The 14647-nt window shown below is 36.7% G+C and overlaps 1 protein-coding gene across 1 annotated transcript in view; it reads right to left on the bottom strand.

Moving 5' to 3' along the window:
• The window catches only part of LOC105475513 (calcitonin receptor), a 151190-nt gene that overhangs the window by 23112 nt on the left and 113431 nt on the right, over positions 1-14647 (bottom strand). The window contains exon 8 of the mRNA XM_011730844.2: positions 13126-13252. Within this exon, the coding sequence (XP_011729146.2) occupies positions 13126-13252 (127 nt within the window). The remainder of the gene's footprint in view (positions 1-13125; positions 13253-14647) is intronic.

The following is a 14647-nucleotide window of genomic DNA, read 5'->3' on the forward strand; positions in this document are numbered from 1 at the left end:
CTATGTCCTACTTTTAAGCAATTGAAAATCCACCATGAACTATTCTTGGCACCATTTGCACCACAGACCTATTACCAGGTATAACAGGGAGCTAAGGAATACTATCTTGCCTTTCAGAATGTCTTCCATCATCTTCAGAATGCCTGAAATGCCATATGGTTTCATTTCTTTAGCTTAAAGCTGTTTTCCTTACTAAAATGCCAATACCTTAGGAAGGGATTACACACATATTTTACCCTATCACTCTCTGAAATCATACAGTAGGAAAACTGAGGGGTTGGGGGATCATAAAGAATGCAGATTTGGAATGTGATTTATCAAATATTTATTGAGCTTGTATTGTATTGCAGGCAGTAGGCTAGAAGATCCAAAGTTGTCAGAGTCCCTATTCCTAAGAAATTTACCATCTTGACAGGTTCACAAAGAGAAGATCCAGGGAAGTGTTGCCAAAAGTAAGCACTCTGAAAACTTTGGCAACGGCCAAGCTTGTGCATATTTCATTATCAGGGTATACTTAATTCTCATGATACATTTTGTGTGCACAAAAACTCTTAGCTTTCACACACACACACACACACACACACACAGAGCTGCAATTTCTCCCTCTCATTGGTAAAATTGGGGTATTAGATTCAACTTCTGTGTTGATTTCATATGGTTAGGTATAATAACACATTAAGGAAAATTTTGTGAGATGTTTTAGTTTTGTTTTGCTGTAAAACACATTTGGCAAAGGATAATTTAAAAGAATAGCCATATGTTTCCTATATTCTGCCAGGATTTGATTAAAATGCACACTTTAGATAAGATCTTTTGGTTTTTCAAAATGGTGGCTAAGTTTGATGCAGTAACTATGCTTGCATTTTTGTGTCCAATCCTGGGCTAGGGCTGCAAAAATAAAGTTCAATGCTTGCAATCAAGGAAGTTACCTTCAGGTGCGGAGACACATACATAAACAAATAAGTGCCACAATGTACAATGATTTCTAGAAAAGGTAATTTTTGTAGCCTACTTTAAGACAGTTAAAAATTCTCTTCTCAGTTAAGTCAGAGGAGAAAAAATGGATCAAACTAGTAGGGCTTGTGTTATTAATATTAAATAATCTACCCAGTTTGTGTGAAAATTTACAAGTAACAGATTAGCAGATTCTGCCAAAGTCACACACATTCTACTCTTCTTCCAACTTTTCTATTTTCTATTTTTGGGGCTGCAATATAGGTTACTTTATAGTAAAAGAAGTGACTGACTATTAATTTACTTTTCAAATTCACATGGACAAAACTGAGGCAAAATGAAGATCCTGAAGAGTATCTTCCCCGTTTCTTTAGTTATTAGGGGGCCAAATAAATATGTTTGGAAACTTACAGCAAACAACTAAAACCACATACCCCACTATACAAACATATTAATAAATAAAATATTTAAAAATTATTTTGAAATGGTCTAAAGAGTACCAACTCCAAAATACTTTGCACTGAATCAAAGCTGCCAATATTATTTCTGCCAAGTTTTGTTTCAAAACAGAAATAAACTTTGCTATATGTTCAGCATGATCTCTAATGATTAAAGATAATTATTTACATTTCCCTGAAGCTTCTAAAAACGTTTTCTCATCAGTTCACTTTAGCACAGAAGGAAGAGTGTGAAGTGATGTTTACCTGAGCAGGTGAAGACGAATCAATAAGTCAATTTCTAAATACTTTACCTGAAGAAATAGACATTTTAAGAGAGGCTGAATAGTAAAGATTTATGGTCTATGTTGGTTAAATTGGTCAGGTTAATTTTTTTTATTAAGTTTTATTTAATGTATATCTAGATTACATATTGAGTGAACTTGTAATTGCTGTTAAATATGTTTCTACCTGATCCATTTTTATCTCTGCTGCCTCTTCCATCTCCACCCTCAGGACTTAAACCCAATAATATTTATATAGAGAGTGAGCAGCAGTTGCTTATTAAATCAAAATGAATATGGCTTTTGGTAGTGTTTATAATGTTGTTCTATTGAAAATATTTTAACTCCTAATTCAATATTATTTTATCAAGTATCCAAACAAGAGCTGCTTATCTATGATCTGACAAATAAATTCCAGGGAACTTTTAACCTAACAGCCCATTAATTCTTACAAATGTCTGCAAAGATCAGTACATACCTGCAGGGGTCAGGCTGCTGACATCAGAAAACTTAAAATGCTGGGTGAATTCCTGTGGGGGCATCTTAAATTTTTGTCAAGTTTTTCTAGGTTTCCAGTGTGGGTTCTTTAGAGGATAGCAGTCCCTAAGGTCTGCTATACACTGTCATTTATCCCCTGCAGTCGTGGTCGAACAGTTATTTCCCTTTGAACTATGGTCTTCAGACTGGGCATGCATATGTGCCTTTGGGTATACACAAAGACTGTCCAAAGGGCATGTGAATATTCAATGGCCATTTGCACCGTTTAGTAGCATTCTTTAAGCTATCCTTTTCCATCTATCCTTTCGCTTTACAACATAAAAGAACACTTTTCATCTGAAACAAAGTTTACTGTGGTTCATTACTCAAGTGTTAAAAAACTTTCAAATGTCAAACAATGGGACAATGGAAAAAGCTCCTTTAAAGATTAGTAAAGGTGCCCTACCTTGAGATGTTCTGTTTTTCTCTGTCAGACCTCTTAAAGTAAATAAATTTGATATGGGGTATTCTAGCTTGTTGGAATGTTTTATGAAGGATATGGCTACTAGATCATCCTTTCATTCATACACTAAAAAATACATATTGAACAAGTGTGACATGCTCATGGGCTCCTTCACATTCACATGGTTATGGGGTCAGTAAAAGACCACACATAAGTGTATACACAGAATCTGAGGACCGTCTTCTCTGACTCTCTTCTTTTTGAGATTTATTTCCTTCACTTTTGGGGAGCTGTAGTTGGCCTAAATTCTGTCTTCTATTATTCAAGTCAGTAAAATTGAGAGTTTTCTATCAGAGTTTTACCTGTCCTGGAAAGGGATAAAACCATGGGAACTCTACTCACAACTATTTCCATTTTAAAGTCTCATCTTCTTTCTAGCATCTCCCTGTCTTGGTCTCTATCCAGGATCTTCAGATAATTTCTTTTTATATTTTGTTCAGGGTTTGTAGTTGTTATCTGTGAGAGGTTTTTGCTAGACAGGAGCTATTCAGCCATCACCATTTTGTTTTTAATCAATTTTAGATAATGAACCACTGTAATATATACTCTGTAACATCACATGAAAATTATGGTAGTAGGGTAATCATATGGGAAATTTTAAATAAAACAATTTTCTTCAAAAAGTAGGTCTTATATTATTCAGATATTACAGGATATGTAGCTCAATAACAGTCCATCTACATTTCAGGAGTAATCTTTTCCCCCCAGTTTATCTATTTAGTTGTAACACTTTTTTTTTCTGAGACACTTCCTGCCTTCATGATTTGTAGTTTATGTTAATGCCTTTCTGGTCTTGAGATAATGCTCAAATAAAATATTTAAAAATATAGTTGCCTGTAAACATTGTAGTTAAATTTTGATAGTATACTTGCTTTCACTTCGTAACAATAGTTCACATTTTTAAATTATTTACACTGCATGCAAATCATCCAGAACTTTTCAAAGCCCTTGAACTTATTACATGTAAAACCCATAAGCACTTTTTCTCATAAAGAAGACATGCAAGGCTTATTTATCAGCCGAATTCAATTACATGTGACACTAAGAAGGATGCTTGCCATTGAAGTACTATTTATGTATGCAATTGAATATTTTTTCTACAATGAACATTTTTACATGGGGCTCATTTAAAAGCTTGTCCTTTTCTGCTCCCCTTATCATTTCAATTAAAAGAAAATAAGCTTTGTCTGAATCAAATATACTCAGAGTCCGTTCTCTCCATCCTTCCATCCCAAACTGTGTTTCCTCAGAAAAAGAGCAATTACAGAGCAAACAAACCTAAAAAAAAAAAAGGAAAGGGTCCCACTTCATGGGGTCATCACATAAGTTTCGTTTTCCACCAGTCTGCCCTTGTCCATGAGAAAGAATTTGAGATTCTGATTCATAAGGTGTGGTGTGGGGCTTGAGATTCTGCATTTCTTATTTATTTATTTAAACGTAATAATATTTTAATTTTATTTTTTAGTTTTTTAAAGTTCTCCTTTTATTATAGATACAGAAGATATATATACACCATGGAATACCATGTAGACATAAGAAAGAATGAGATAATGTCCTCTGCAGCAACATAAATGCTTCTGGAGGCCATTATCTTAATTAATGCAAGAACAGGAAACCAAGTATCACATGTTGTCTTTTATAAGTGAGAGTTAAACATTGATCACACAAGAACATAAACATGGAAACAACAGAGACTGGGGACTAGTAGAGGCAAGAGGGAGAGAGGACGATGTGGGTTGAGAAACCAACTATTGGGTACTATGCTCACTACCCGGGTGACAGGACCTGTACCCCAAACCTCAACTCCATGCAAGATGCCCATGTAAAAGCCTACATGAGATTGTGCATCTCTAACCGAAGCCCAGGTGATGCTGATGCAGACCATGTCTTGGAAGAATTTAGGGTTCAGAGAGGGCCTCCTCAGTACTTGTTGCAGTGAATTTACTGCAACTCCTGTTGTAAACTCCTGTTGCAGTAAACTCACAGTGCAATGAGAAACACCCTGACTTTGATTCACATATATTTTAAAACCTCATAAGGAGGAATTACAGACCTCTTTGTCAAAATGCCAGTTCAGTTGATAAACTAAGGGACAAAAAGACCCTCATCTCACCTGGTAAACTGTCAACTTGTACAGTCTTTAAAGCCAGCTGAATGAAGTAGAAACCTCATCAGAAAGTCTAGCAGTAAGCAGCTATGTAGGAAAGTGCTGCAATCTTTCCTCAGAGGAATTTAAGGATGTAACATTTTCAATTAAAAGTGAGTCTGTTGTGCAATCTTGAGATGATTCCTGATAAAGTCTCAGAGAAAATGAGTTTGACTTTGTGGAACTGCGTAGTTGTCATTTGGTGTGTTTAGGGAAAGAATTAAAAACAAACACTGGAGAACAAAGTCTCATCTGAGATAAGTACAGTGGGAGATGGTCCTGAAATTGGCAAAAGAAGCACTTTGGAAGTGTTAGGAAGACAATGCCAGAGCAAACAGAAGGGTAGGCTATACACAATTCTGATTAAAAAACAAAACAACAACAACAACAAATAAATGTGGTAGGGGAATAAAAGTTAACCACTTACTACTCTCAGGGTTTGTTCTCTATACGGTATAGTGAGAGTCTTATATCACCCTTCACTGGGGATTCTCAAGCCACCATTGATTTAGCTGTATATGTTCAGACCACAGCTCTTGAGGTTATTTGTGATTTACAAGCCTCTACATATGTGTATTCTACTTTTATACTTAGTCCCTTTTAGAATCAAGCAGTGTTTTACAAATGCTCTGAGTTTCACACCTCCTGTGCTGTATCACACAGAAATGAACAAGGTGCGACGGTTAGTAATTGACAGGTGATAAAGCCCTAATGATAAAGCTAACAATGATAATACAAATAATGATAGCTGATTTTGAGAGTTGTGTGCCAGACGATGTTTTGTGGACTTTAGGAATACTGGCTTATTTTTCATAGACAGCTTTAAGAGAAAGGTACTATTATGATCTCCATTAGGAAAGTAAGGTACGGTGAGGTTAAGTAACTTAATATTAAAGATTAATCTGTTAAGTAGAAGAGCGAGGATTTAGATCCTGCAGTTCAGCAAGAACAATAATGTAATTTGGACTAATCCAGCTAAGCACAACAAATATCAAATTCGAGTGTCACTTCACAACTTTCCAGCAATGATTCAACATACCCTAACAGAGCATGCAAAACCTCTAGCATCTCAATTGGAAGCTCTTTGACAATAAAAACAGATATATAACAAATTCTGCACTAAATTCATGACAGCCTTCTCAAAGCAGGGGAAGCTAACTGCAAATTTTGAGATGAAGACTTGCTATGTAAAACATGTCATAAGATACCATTTGTAAGTCACTGATTTCATGTGTAGTGGTACTACCAAGATCGGCCAAATGAAGGAAACTGGAGAATGGGTATATGTTTATATCCACTTTAGGAAGAGATTCTCCTTCAAATCTGTATGAGAAAGCATCCAATTATAAATAATAACTTTAAAAAGGAATAAAGAAATCCTCTATACTTTTCTGCACCATGTGACCTTGGTTAAAAGATCATTTATGGGTTTTGACATGCAAGTAAAGTGAAGTAGCATAAATGGCTAGGGTAGGATACTTCATTCCATTACCACATCTTGGCATTACTCTTTCTGCATTGTCCTTCAAATGCATCATACACTTTCGTCCCCAATCTAGTTTTTTTCCATAAGCTACTGAAATGGATCATTTCAATCTGGTTTTATTTACCATTGACCACTCATCTCAAAAACTCTGCTATCACGATTACCTCTCTCATATTTATATATTCTCCCTTGCACCAGCCTCCCTTGGACTGGGCAGGAGTCCAGTTTCCACCCTGGGTTTTGTCTTCTCTAGTGTCTTGGCTCTGAGCATCCATTCTAAGCTAATCTTCCTGTGCCTACCTAAGAAGAAGCTCTGACATAGCCTGGTGGCTCAATTGTCCTGAAAAAATAAAGTTTAGAAGACATTCATGTTGCTTTCCAGAACTTGGAATTCATTTGACTTTACTTATATAAGAGGCTATAGAAAATACGACTAGATTGTTTCAGTTTCTGAGGTGCAAAGTGCTCAGGTTTCCAGTAAAAACTAATCTTTCTGCATTGTGCCTTTCAGACCCAGATAAAAAAATCAGAGAGAAATTTATTTCTAAAAAAATGACAAATATCCTGCTAGCTTCCTTTAGATGCAGCAAGAACAATGCTTTTAATTCTGCCTCCTGACTTTCTACATGAAGATCATCGAATGAGCACATAGAACAAAAAAATAAAATAACATTTCAGATATTATGGAAATGAAATGCTCAAATGACGCAAATAACAATGGGCAATTTTCACATCACTCAATAAACTGAGGATGTATTCAGCCCTTCTTTATGCCATGAGTTATTCTGAGTTTAACTTTTTTAAAAAAAAAGAACGTGGAAGGAATAAGATTCTCACCCTTGGCCGTTCAGGAGATAATATAACTTTCCAAAAACTACCCAGGGAAGAAACAATTAAATGGGAAAAGGACCACAGATCCACAGGGATTCTCCACTGACAGTGAGGACAGGGCATTGTGTGTGTGTGCGTGTGTGTGTGTGTGTGTGTGTGTGTTTTCCTTACCCTCAACAAAATAACAACAACAACAACAACAAAAAACTCATAGAAATAGTGTGACAATATTTGGGATGAGGCAGCCTTCCTCTATATTCCCATGGGCATTGGTGAGGAAAATGATTGCTGATTCAGTGACCTTGAATTGGTCCAAAATGAAAACAAGCAAAAAACAACAACAACAACAACTATAAACACACACAAAAAACCCACCCCTCTGTCTGTCTTTAGTTTGCTTAAGAACGAAGTGTCTTTAAAAATTTCATTTTTTTTTTGAAGAAAACATATGCCTGAATACTGACAGATGACATGCTGATAGATACACTTTTTTAAAATTTATGACTGTGGTTGTCATTCTCATGTTAGTTGCAATTTCAATAAATATTTGTAGATTGACAATGTCCAATAACTTCTCTTTCCCCAATTTTTTTTGGCTGCTTTTCTTTCTTCCTTCCTCCTTCCTCCCTTCTCCCTTCTCCCTTCTTCTTCTTCTTCTTTTCCTTGTCTCTACTTTTCTTGGCTAGGGAGGACCTTAATCTAGTGTATTCTGGAGTGTCAGTTTTTCAAGAAAAAATCAGTATTTAAAATAATTTATTTCAAGTAATTTTAAATATATGATTCTGCACGTGACTTAGTAATGTTCATGACATGATTCTCAGCCTTTGGATACTCTTTTGCCTGTATCTTTAGAAGTGAAGAATTCTATTCCCAGAAAAGATAGGTCTTGACAATAGCAGCAAAATCTTTTCTAGTTCTTGTTTATCCCCTTTATAAAGAAATCTATTACAATGGGGAAAACTGCTTTCATGATACCTGAATTTACAGTTTCAACTGTAATCTACTTTAATAATCTTTTGGATGGGAAAAGATACTCAAGAAATTGGACTTCTATGAATGCATTTATGGCAGAATGTGCATTTTCAAGGTGAAATACAATACAAATTTCACCATGTGTGTCTCTCTTGGTGGTGGCACATAACCAGTTTTTAGGATGAATAATGTATAAAACATGTCTCCTTGAGAATTATTTCCTTCCCTTTCTTAAACTGACTTTCCCATGCCTAGAGACAGCAACCCTATGTTGCTTGTATAGGGAGGGTTAGATAAGAGATCTAACAGCACTCTCATTGGAAAACAATGACTGTGTTATTTTAACACTGAGAAAGTACTAAAAACAAATAGCCTAGTTTATTTCCTCTGGGTGAAGTGTATGCTTCACAATTTACAGACATGAATTAAGTTTTGTCATTGTAGTTATTTTGTTTCAGTCTATGCTATTTATATGTATTTGAGGAGGGATATATGTTTCCAGATTTTCTCTTACGGAAGAAACAGACATTTGAAAATATGCAAGAGGCACAGTGTGTTCTCACATATGATAGTGTCCCATTGATAATTGTAAATGGCTTGTTATTGGTGGCTTGTTTTCATTTTGTCTAACTTCAGAGGGAAATGGACTCTTTTAAGCATATAGAGAAAAATGTCCAAATTTTTTGCCTCTTCGTGTTTTGTGGAAAAAATACAGTTTGAAATAGATAAAAATGTGACTAAACCCCATACGTGTGGTTGCAAAACTCACAAAGCTATTTCCATGTTAGACTTGGCTCATTGCGAGGGATTACATTTTTGGTGGTCAATAAGTATTTGACTGATTGGATAAAATTCTATTTTTAAAATGTTTTATCATTTTTTCTTAGGAAGTTCATTCTTGCATAGCTAAAAACATCAAGTCTGTTAGGTTAAAAATACACTGATTGGAAGAACCAGGTGCTACTCATGCCATAAAGATAAGCTGCTTTCCTTTCTTTCAAACTTACTTTAAGAATGCCTAATGTGTTTGGGTGAATCAATCTCACTCCTCCATACTCAGAGGAAAGTTTCCTGTTAATTTCTCTGGCTTTCTGAATCTCACACTCATATTCTCCTAGGAAATCAGGTGCATAGTGGCAGAGCCAGGTCCCTAGACACCTGCTTATGGGGTTTATTAAAGGTTACTAGACAACAGAGGAGCTGCAGGGCATATGTGGTTTGACTTAGTGGTGGCTGGGGGACAGCCTATGTGCTGTGGCTGGCAGAGCCCCTGGGCAGGTCCACCCCTAAAAGGCCTATGAAAGTGGAAACATCTAGCAATGACAATGAATGAGACTGCCAAGAGCAATTAATAGAGTAACAGATTTGTTGGAAAAGTCAAGGACAGAGACCTAGGGAGTTAGTCATAAGGCGAGAGTTGACAGCAACCTTGTGAGCAATCACTTGCAATATTAGGCCCTCGGGGGTTTTGAAAAGCTTTATGCTTCTTTAGGCTCCAGGACAACCACTGGGAAGTGAGTAGAGCAGTTTTTATTATTCTCACTTGATGCATAAAGCTACATGGTTTCTATAATTTAATAGCAAACTCAGAAAAATCCTGAATTTTGACTATTATAGGAAGATAGGTTGAACAAGATCTCGCAGTGGATAAGAAGTCCCTTTTACATTTATAGGTGGGAGACAGGGAGACATGGGTTTGAAACTCCCAAAAGAAGAGGAGAAAGAGTCTATTCAAGAATTTATGATACTTCGCAATGTGACTGAGCATGCTCCCAGATCAATGTGGTTGATTATTCAAAAACTGAAGCCTCATTTCTTGGCCTACTCCCTACAGAGAGTAACTTTCCTATAGTTTCCACTCTTAATGGGAAATGGAGAACCACGATGTGACTGTTCTCTGCAGAGAGATTCTTAGTTAATTGCTTCTACTTCTGTTTTCATCTCAGTGGGGGCCAGCTTCCCTAATTAACTGTAGCGGGCATGTCTGGTTACGGGCAGCCATCATTTTGGAATGACTGAGCCCATTTCATTAAGAACATATCTTTCTAGGGCAATAAATAAAGACAATGAAGAGTACCAAGTGGTAAAGAAGAGAGAGGTTGGCTCCTGTGTGAGATAGGTCTGGGTTTGAATCCCATCCTTAAGTACTCATGGTTCGAGGGACACTTGCTCTCACCAAGCCTCAGTTTCCTCAACTTTAAAAATGGGGATAATTCCACCCGTTGCTGGGATATTGCACAGATTAAATCAATTGACATTAAAAAGGAAAATTCATCAAGATAAACACATTTGGTCACATTATTCTGCAGGTAAGATGGGACTTTGTCTCTGATAACAGATGCCATGGTTTTAAAAGATAGATTATAATGTCTCTCTGCATATATTCATACTGCAAAAATTATTAACACTGTGGAGCCATTAGAAGCTAAATTAAGCTGCTTTCCCATGCCATGCCACTGTTACATAGGATGCATGCTCTGGGCAGATTTCACACATTTTAGTTATTGGGTTGGCAGAATTGTCAAATGCCAGTTTTGAAAGATGAGGCTATCTACAGATGCTTGCATAACACAGTTAAGCAGAGAAACAAAAATGAAAATATCCCTTGGCCCTTCACTGCGAGCTAGGTAGCTTCTATCTGTGCTTCCAGATGCACTTTCTATCCTGCTCCCACTACCCTGGGCCCACAGAAATAAATCTGTACATCTCCAGCAGGGCTGCCTTGCCCTCTGGTTTCTGGATGAGCTCAGCTATGGGGACCCTCAGTAGAGACTGGAAGATGAGAGTGAGTGAACAAGGGATATTTATTTCTCCACTTCCTCTTGTGGAGTTGCCACAGGCTGGCTGTGTCCTAAGACAGAAGTCCTCAGTTTCCGTAGGGCCTCCTTTACCACACCACCTTTCTGTCTTTGGGTTCATACACCTTTCCCTCCATTTGTCCATTCGGGCCTGGGGTGGTAATAGTCCCCACTGTCACTAGATTCCAGCATATTGTCTCCACATTTGCATTGGGATAAAACGTATGGATTCATCAATTTTGCAAAACAAAAATTATCAAATATTGGTAATTTCATACTCAATCTAATAAATAGTTACATCATTAAACTGTTTTGAATCATTCAATTAAAGTGCAGTTCATTAGCAAGTAAGGAAAATATTTGTTGTTAAAATTAAGGAAAGCAGGTTTGCAAAGGAGACAGCAGAGAAGCACTTGGAGATTTTTTGGGATGAAAATATTTACTGAGGGCAAAATAACTATTAAATAATAGAAGCTGTAATTGTAAATTATTTAAACACTGGATTGATAAATAAAAATTTCTGTAAAGTAAACGGTTACTTGGTATCACAGCACCAAAGTGATTTGATTTTTTAAAAATTAATCTGGTATATTTGGAAACCTAATCAAGCAGTTTGGTATAAATAAGCCCTCACTGATTTACAGAGATACATCTGATAATGCAAAGGAAAGAACAAAAACTGAGAGTAAGGAGACCTTAATTTGAGTGCCCGCTCCCCGCTCCAATCACTTATATGATTTGAGGAAAATCACTTTGCCTTTTTGTCATCAAGTTTCTGATCTGTAAAATGAGGAGTCAGGGATAAACAACCTCCAAAATCCCTTTTAGTTCTGGTTTTTGTTAGTTTGTAATACCAGGGACTGGTATCAATGAAAAAGCAGAGCCTCAAGGTGCTCCTCCTCTGTCCTTCCCTGACAGTTTATTTGCTTCATTCAGTAGTTGGCTGATAATTTCCAAACTTGGCAGCACAGAAGAAATATCCAGGGTATGTTCCTCGGCTCCACCTCATACCTACTGACTCTCTAGTATCACGGGGACAGTAGCTATTTCATATTTACGAAATCTCCCCCATTGATTCTGAAGTGCAGCCAGGATTGGAAATCACTGTGAAAAACACTATCTTGGGTATAAAGAGAGAAGACTGATGACAAATACGGGTTATTCTGAACAACTCTCAGGACAATTCTGGTAGAAGAAATCCAGAATGGTTCTGAGTAATTGAGCTAAATGATTTCAGCTCTCCTGTTCTCTGTAGTACTCAAATAGAAAGAGGACAGTCACCATATTTGCTTGTTGCAATTGTGCATGTGGGCATAAGTTTCAGAGATGTTATGTCCTATTGCCCTAACTTTTGGATTTCCTGTGTCATTATAAACCTTTTTCAGAGCATAATGACACAAAACGTGATCATATTTGTATGGTTCATTAGCATAAGGGAATAGCTACTCATAGTGGAGATGACTGGGCCAAGCCCAGCTTATCATGAGAATGAAGAGGGGATCAATATCTAGGCAAACCTGTAACCACTTGTGGCACACTAGGATGACTGGGAAGCACTGCCTGAGTGTACCTAGTATCATCTATGTTCACAAGACGTGCTCAATACATTTGTCATAGATATTAATAAATTATTGGTCAGTCTTAGAAATACATGGTTTGGGCTGGGTGCAGTGGCTCATGCCTGTAATCCCAGCACTTTGGGAGGCCAAGGCGGGAAGATCACGAGGTCAGGAGTTCAAGACCAGCCTGGCCAATATGGTGAAACCCCGTCTCTACTAAAAATACAAAAAAATTAGCCGGCATGGTGTCGCATGCCTGTAATCCCAGCCACTCAGGAGGCTGAGGCAGAAGAATTGCTTGAACCCAGGAGGCAGAGTTTGCAGTGAGCCAAGATCCCACCACTGCACTCCAGCCTAGGTGACAGAGCGAGACTCTGTGTAAAAAAAAAAAAAAAAAAAAAAAAAATTTATGGTTTGTTGTATGATTCTTATCTGCTTACGATTCAATTATTTTCAGTTCTTTACTATAGCTTGTAATAATTTCTTCCAGAACCTACATAGAAATGACATGCCTCACAAAATGCAAAACTCAACTGTGGAAGTAAATATGATTACATATGTAAACAACTACTTAAGTCCAACATGAACACCGTGTTCACTATTTACAGGTACTATATCCTTTAAAATAAAAGTAAAAACAAAACTATGCAGTACTTACCGGGTCCCTTCGCACGAGCTCTCCATTGGGTACTACTTCAACCAGGTGGATGATGATAATCATAGAATTCAGAATGTAAGTAAGAAACATGTTCTTGTGCAGGGTTACCCTTTGGCAGCCAAGGCTCCTGGAAGAAAAAGTAACATAAAGCATTGACCAGTGCCAAAATGTTAGAGTACCTGGGAAAAAAACATTTTGGTAATATTTTTCATATTTTCTTTAAAAAAAAGATGAAAGAACATATAGAAAAAAGTAAGGCTGGTCTCCTTTTTCAGATTTATTACTACTTTTCTGCCTGATTTTAAAAAAGATGTTTCCAATCATAGCAGCTCATAGTTTTCAGTCCTCGGAGTGACTTCATACAATAACTGAAAGAGTGGGTGATAAAATCTCTTTTAATTATAGCAAATGTTGTAAAATTAGTTAACAGAGGACTCTTAGATTAGAAACTATTAGGGCTTGCAGTGTGCTTCAAATGAAAAGCCTACTATTCATTGTTGCAACCAGGAAGAAAATATGTGGCCAGTGGGGTCACAGAGCATGAAGTCAGAACCAAGGCTGCCTGTGACAATGTACCGAATCTATGTCCTTGAGTCACTGCATACACACACTTCACATCTCCTGGCATCCTCCTCTTCCATTATTTCTGTTGCTATCTTCTTATATCTTATATTCCAACTAGAATCATCACTGTAGTTCCTCTTTTCCAACCCTCCTGATGGTGGAGCTCAGACACAGGCAGAGAATTCTTAATAGGTGCAAATGAAATGTCATGATGAGGCATATTGTGATTTGGATCCAATGAGAGCTGTCTAAGTGCTGCTGTTTCTTTGCAGAGTCATTCCCCACCTTTTGGGTATTAAGCAATTTGTTGGGCTTTTATTCTTTTCTCCTCCAGTTCATAAACTTGTACATATGTGTTGGTGTGAATGTTCACATAAACAAACATTAATTTGAATATCCTATTTTCATTTTTTGGTGTAATGGAGAGAGCCTACATCATGACTATAACAGAATTGCAGTGATTATCCTAGACAAATGAAAATCTTATATTTATCATATTTGATAGGGCAAAAAATATTAGCATAACATCATTTGCCATGTGAAAGCTTAAAACATGCAGTTAATGATGCCAATGACTCATAACACTAACTATTCCTAAAAATATCTTCATGGAATAAAGTTAGAAATGAAGAATTTTGAAAAGGAAATTCTGAGGAAAAATGAAATACAAAAATGGTCTGGGTTTACTTACAATGCCTTCCTATATTTCCAATTCAAAGGAAAAATAGTTGTCAATTATCCCTAGCAAAAAGCAAATTTAAGTAATAAAGGCAGCTGTTAGAGCATATTTTAACTATTATAGCTACAGTTTTCAACTTTTTGGGAAGGATAAACAATAACTCATTAATAAATAATATTTTTAAAAATTCAACTTGTTGAACAGGGATAGGATGTAGAATTTACATCCATGAGGCAGGCTCTGATAAAGACAGGATTTAGGAAAGAGCTTTCTCTTACA

The sequence above is a fragment of the Macaca nemestrina genome, chromosome 4 (assembly GCF_043159975.1).
Source record: "Macaca nemestrina isolate mMacNem1 chromosome 4, mMacNem.hap1, whole genome shotgun sequence".
In the NCBI taxonomy this organism is placed as follows: domain Eukaryota; kingdom Metazoa; phylum Chordata; class Mammalia; order Primates; family Cercopithecidae; genus Macaca; species Macaca nemestrina.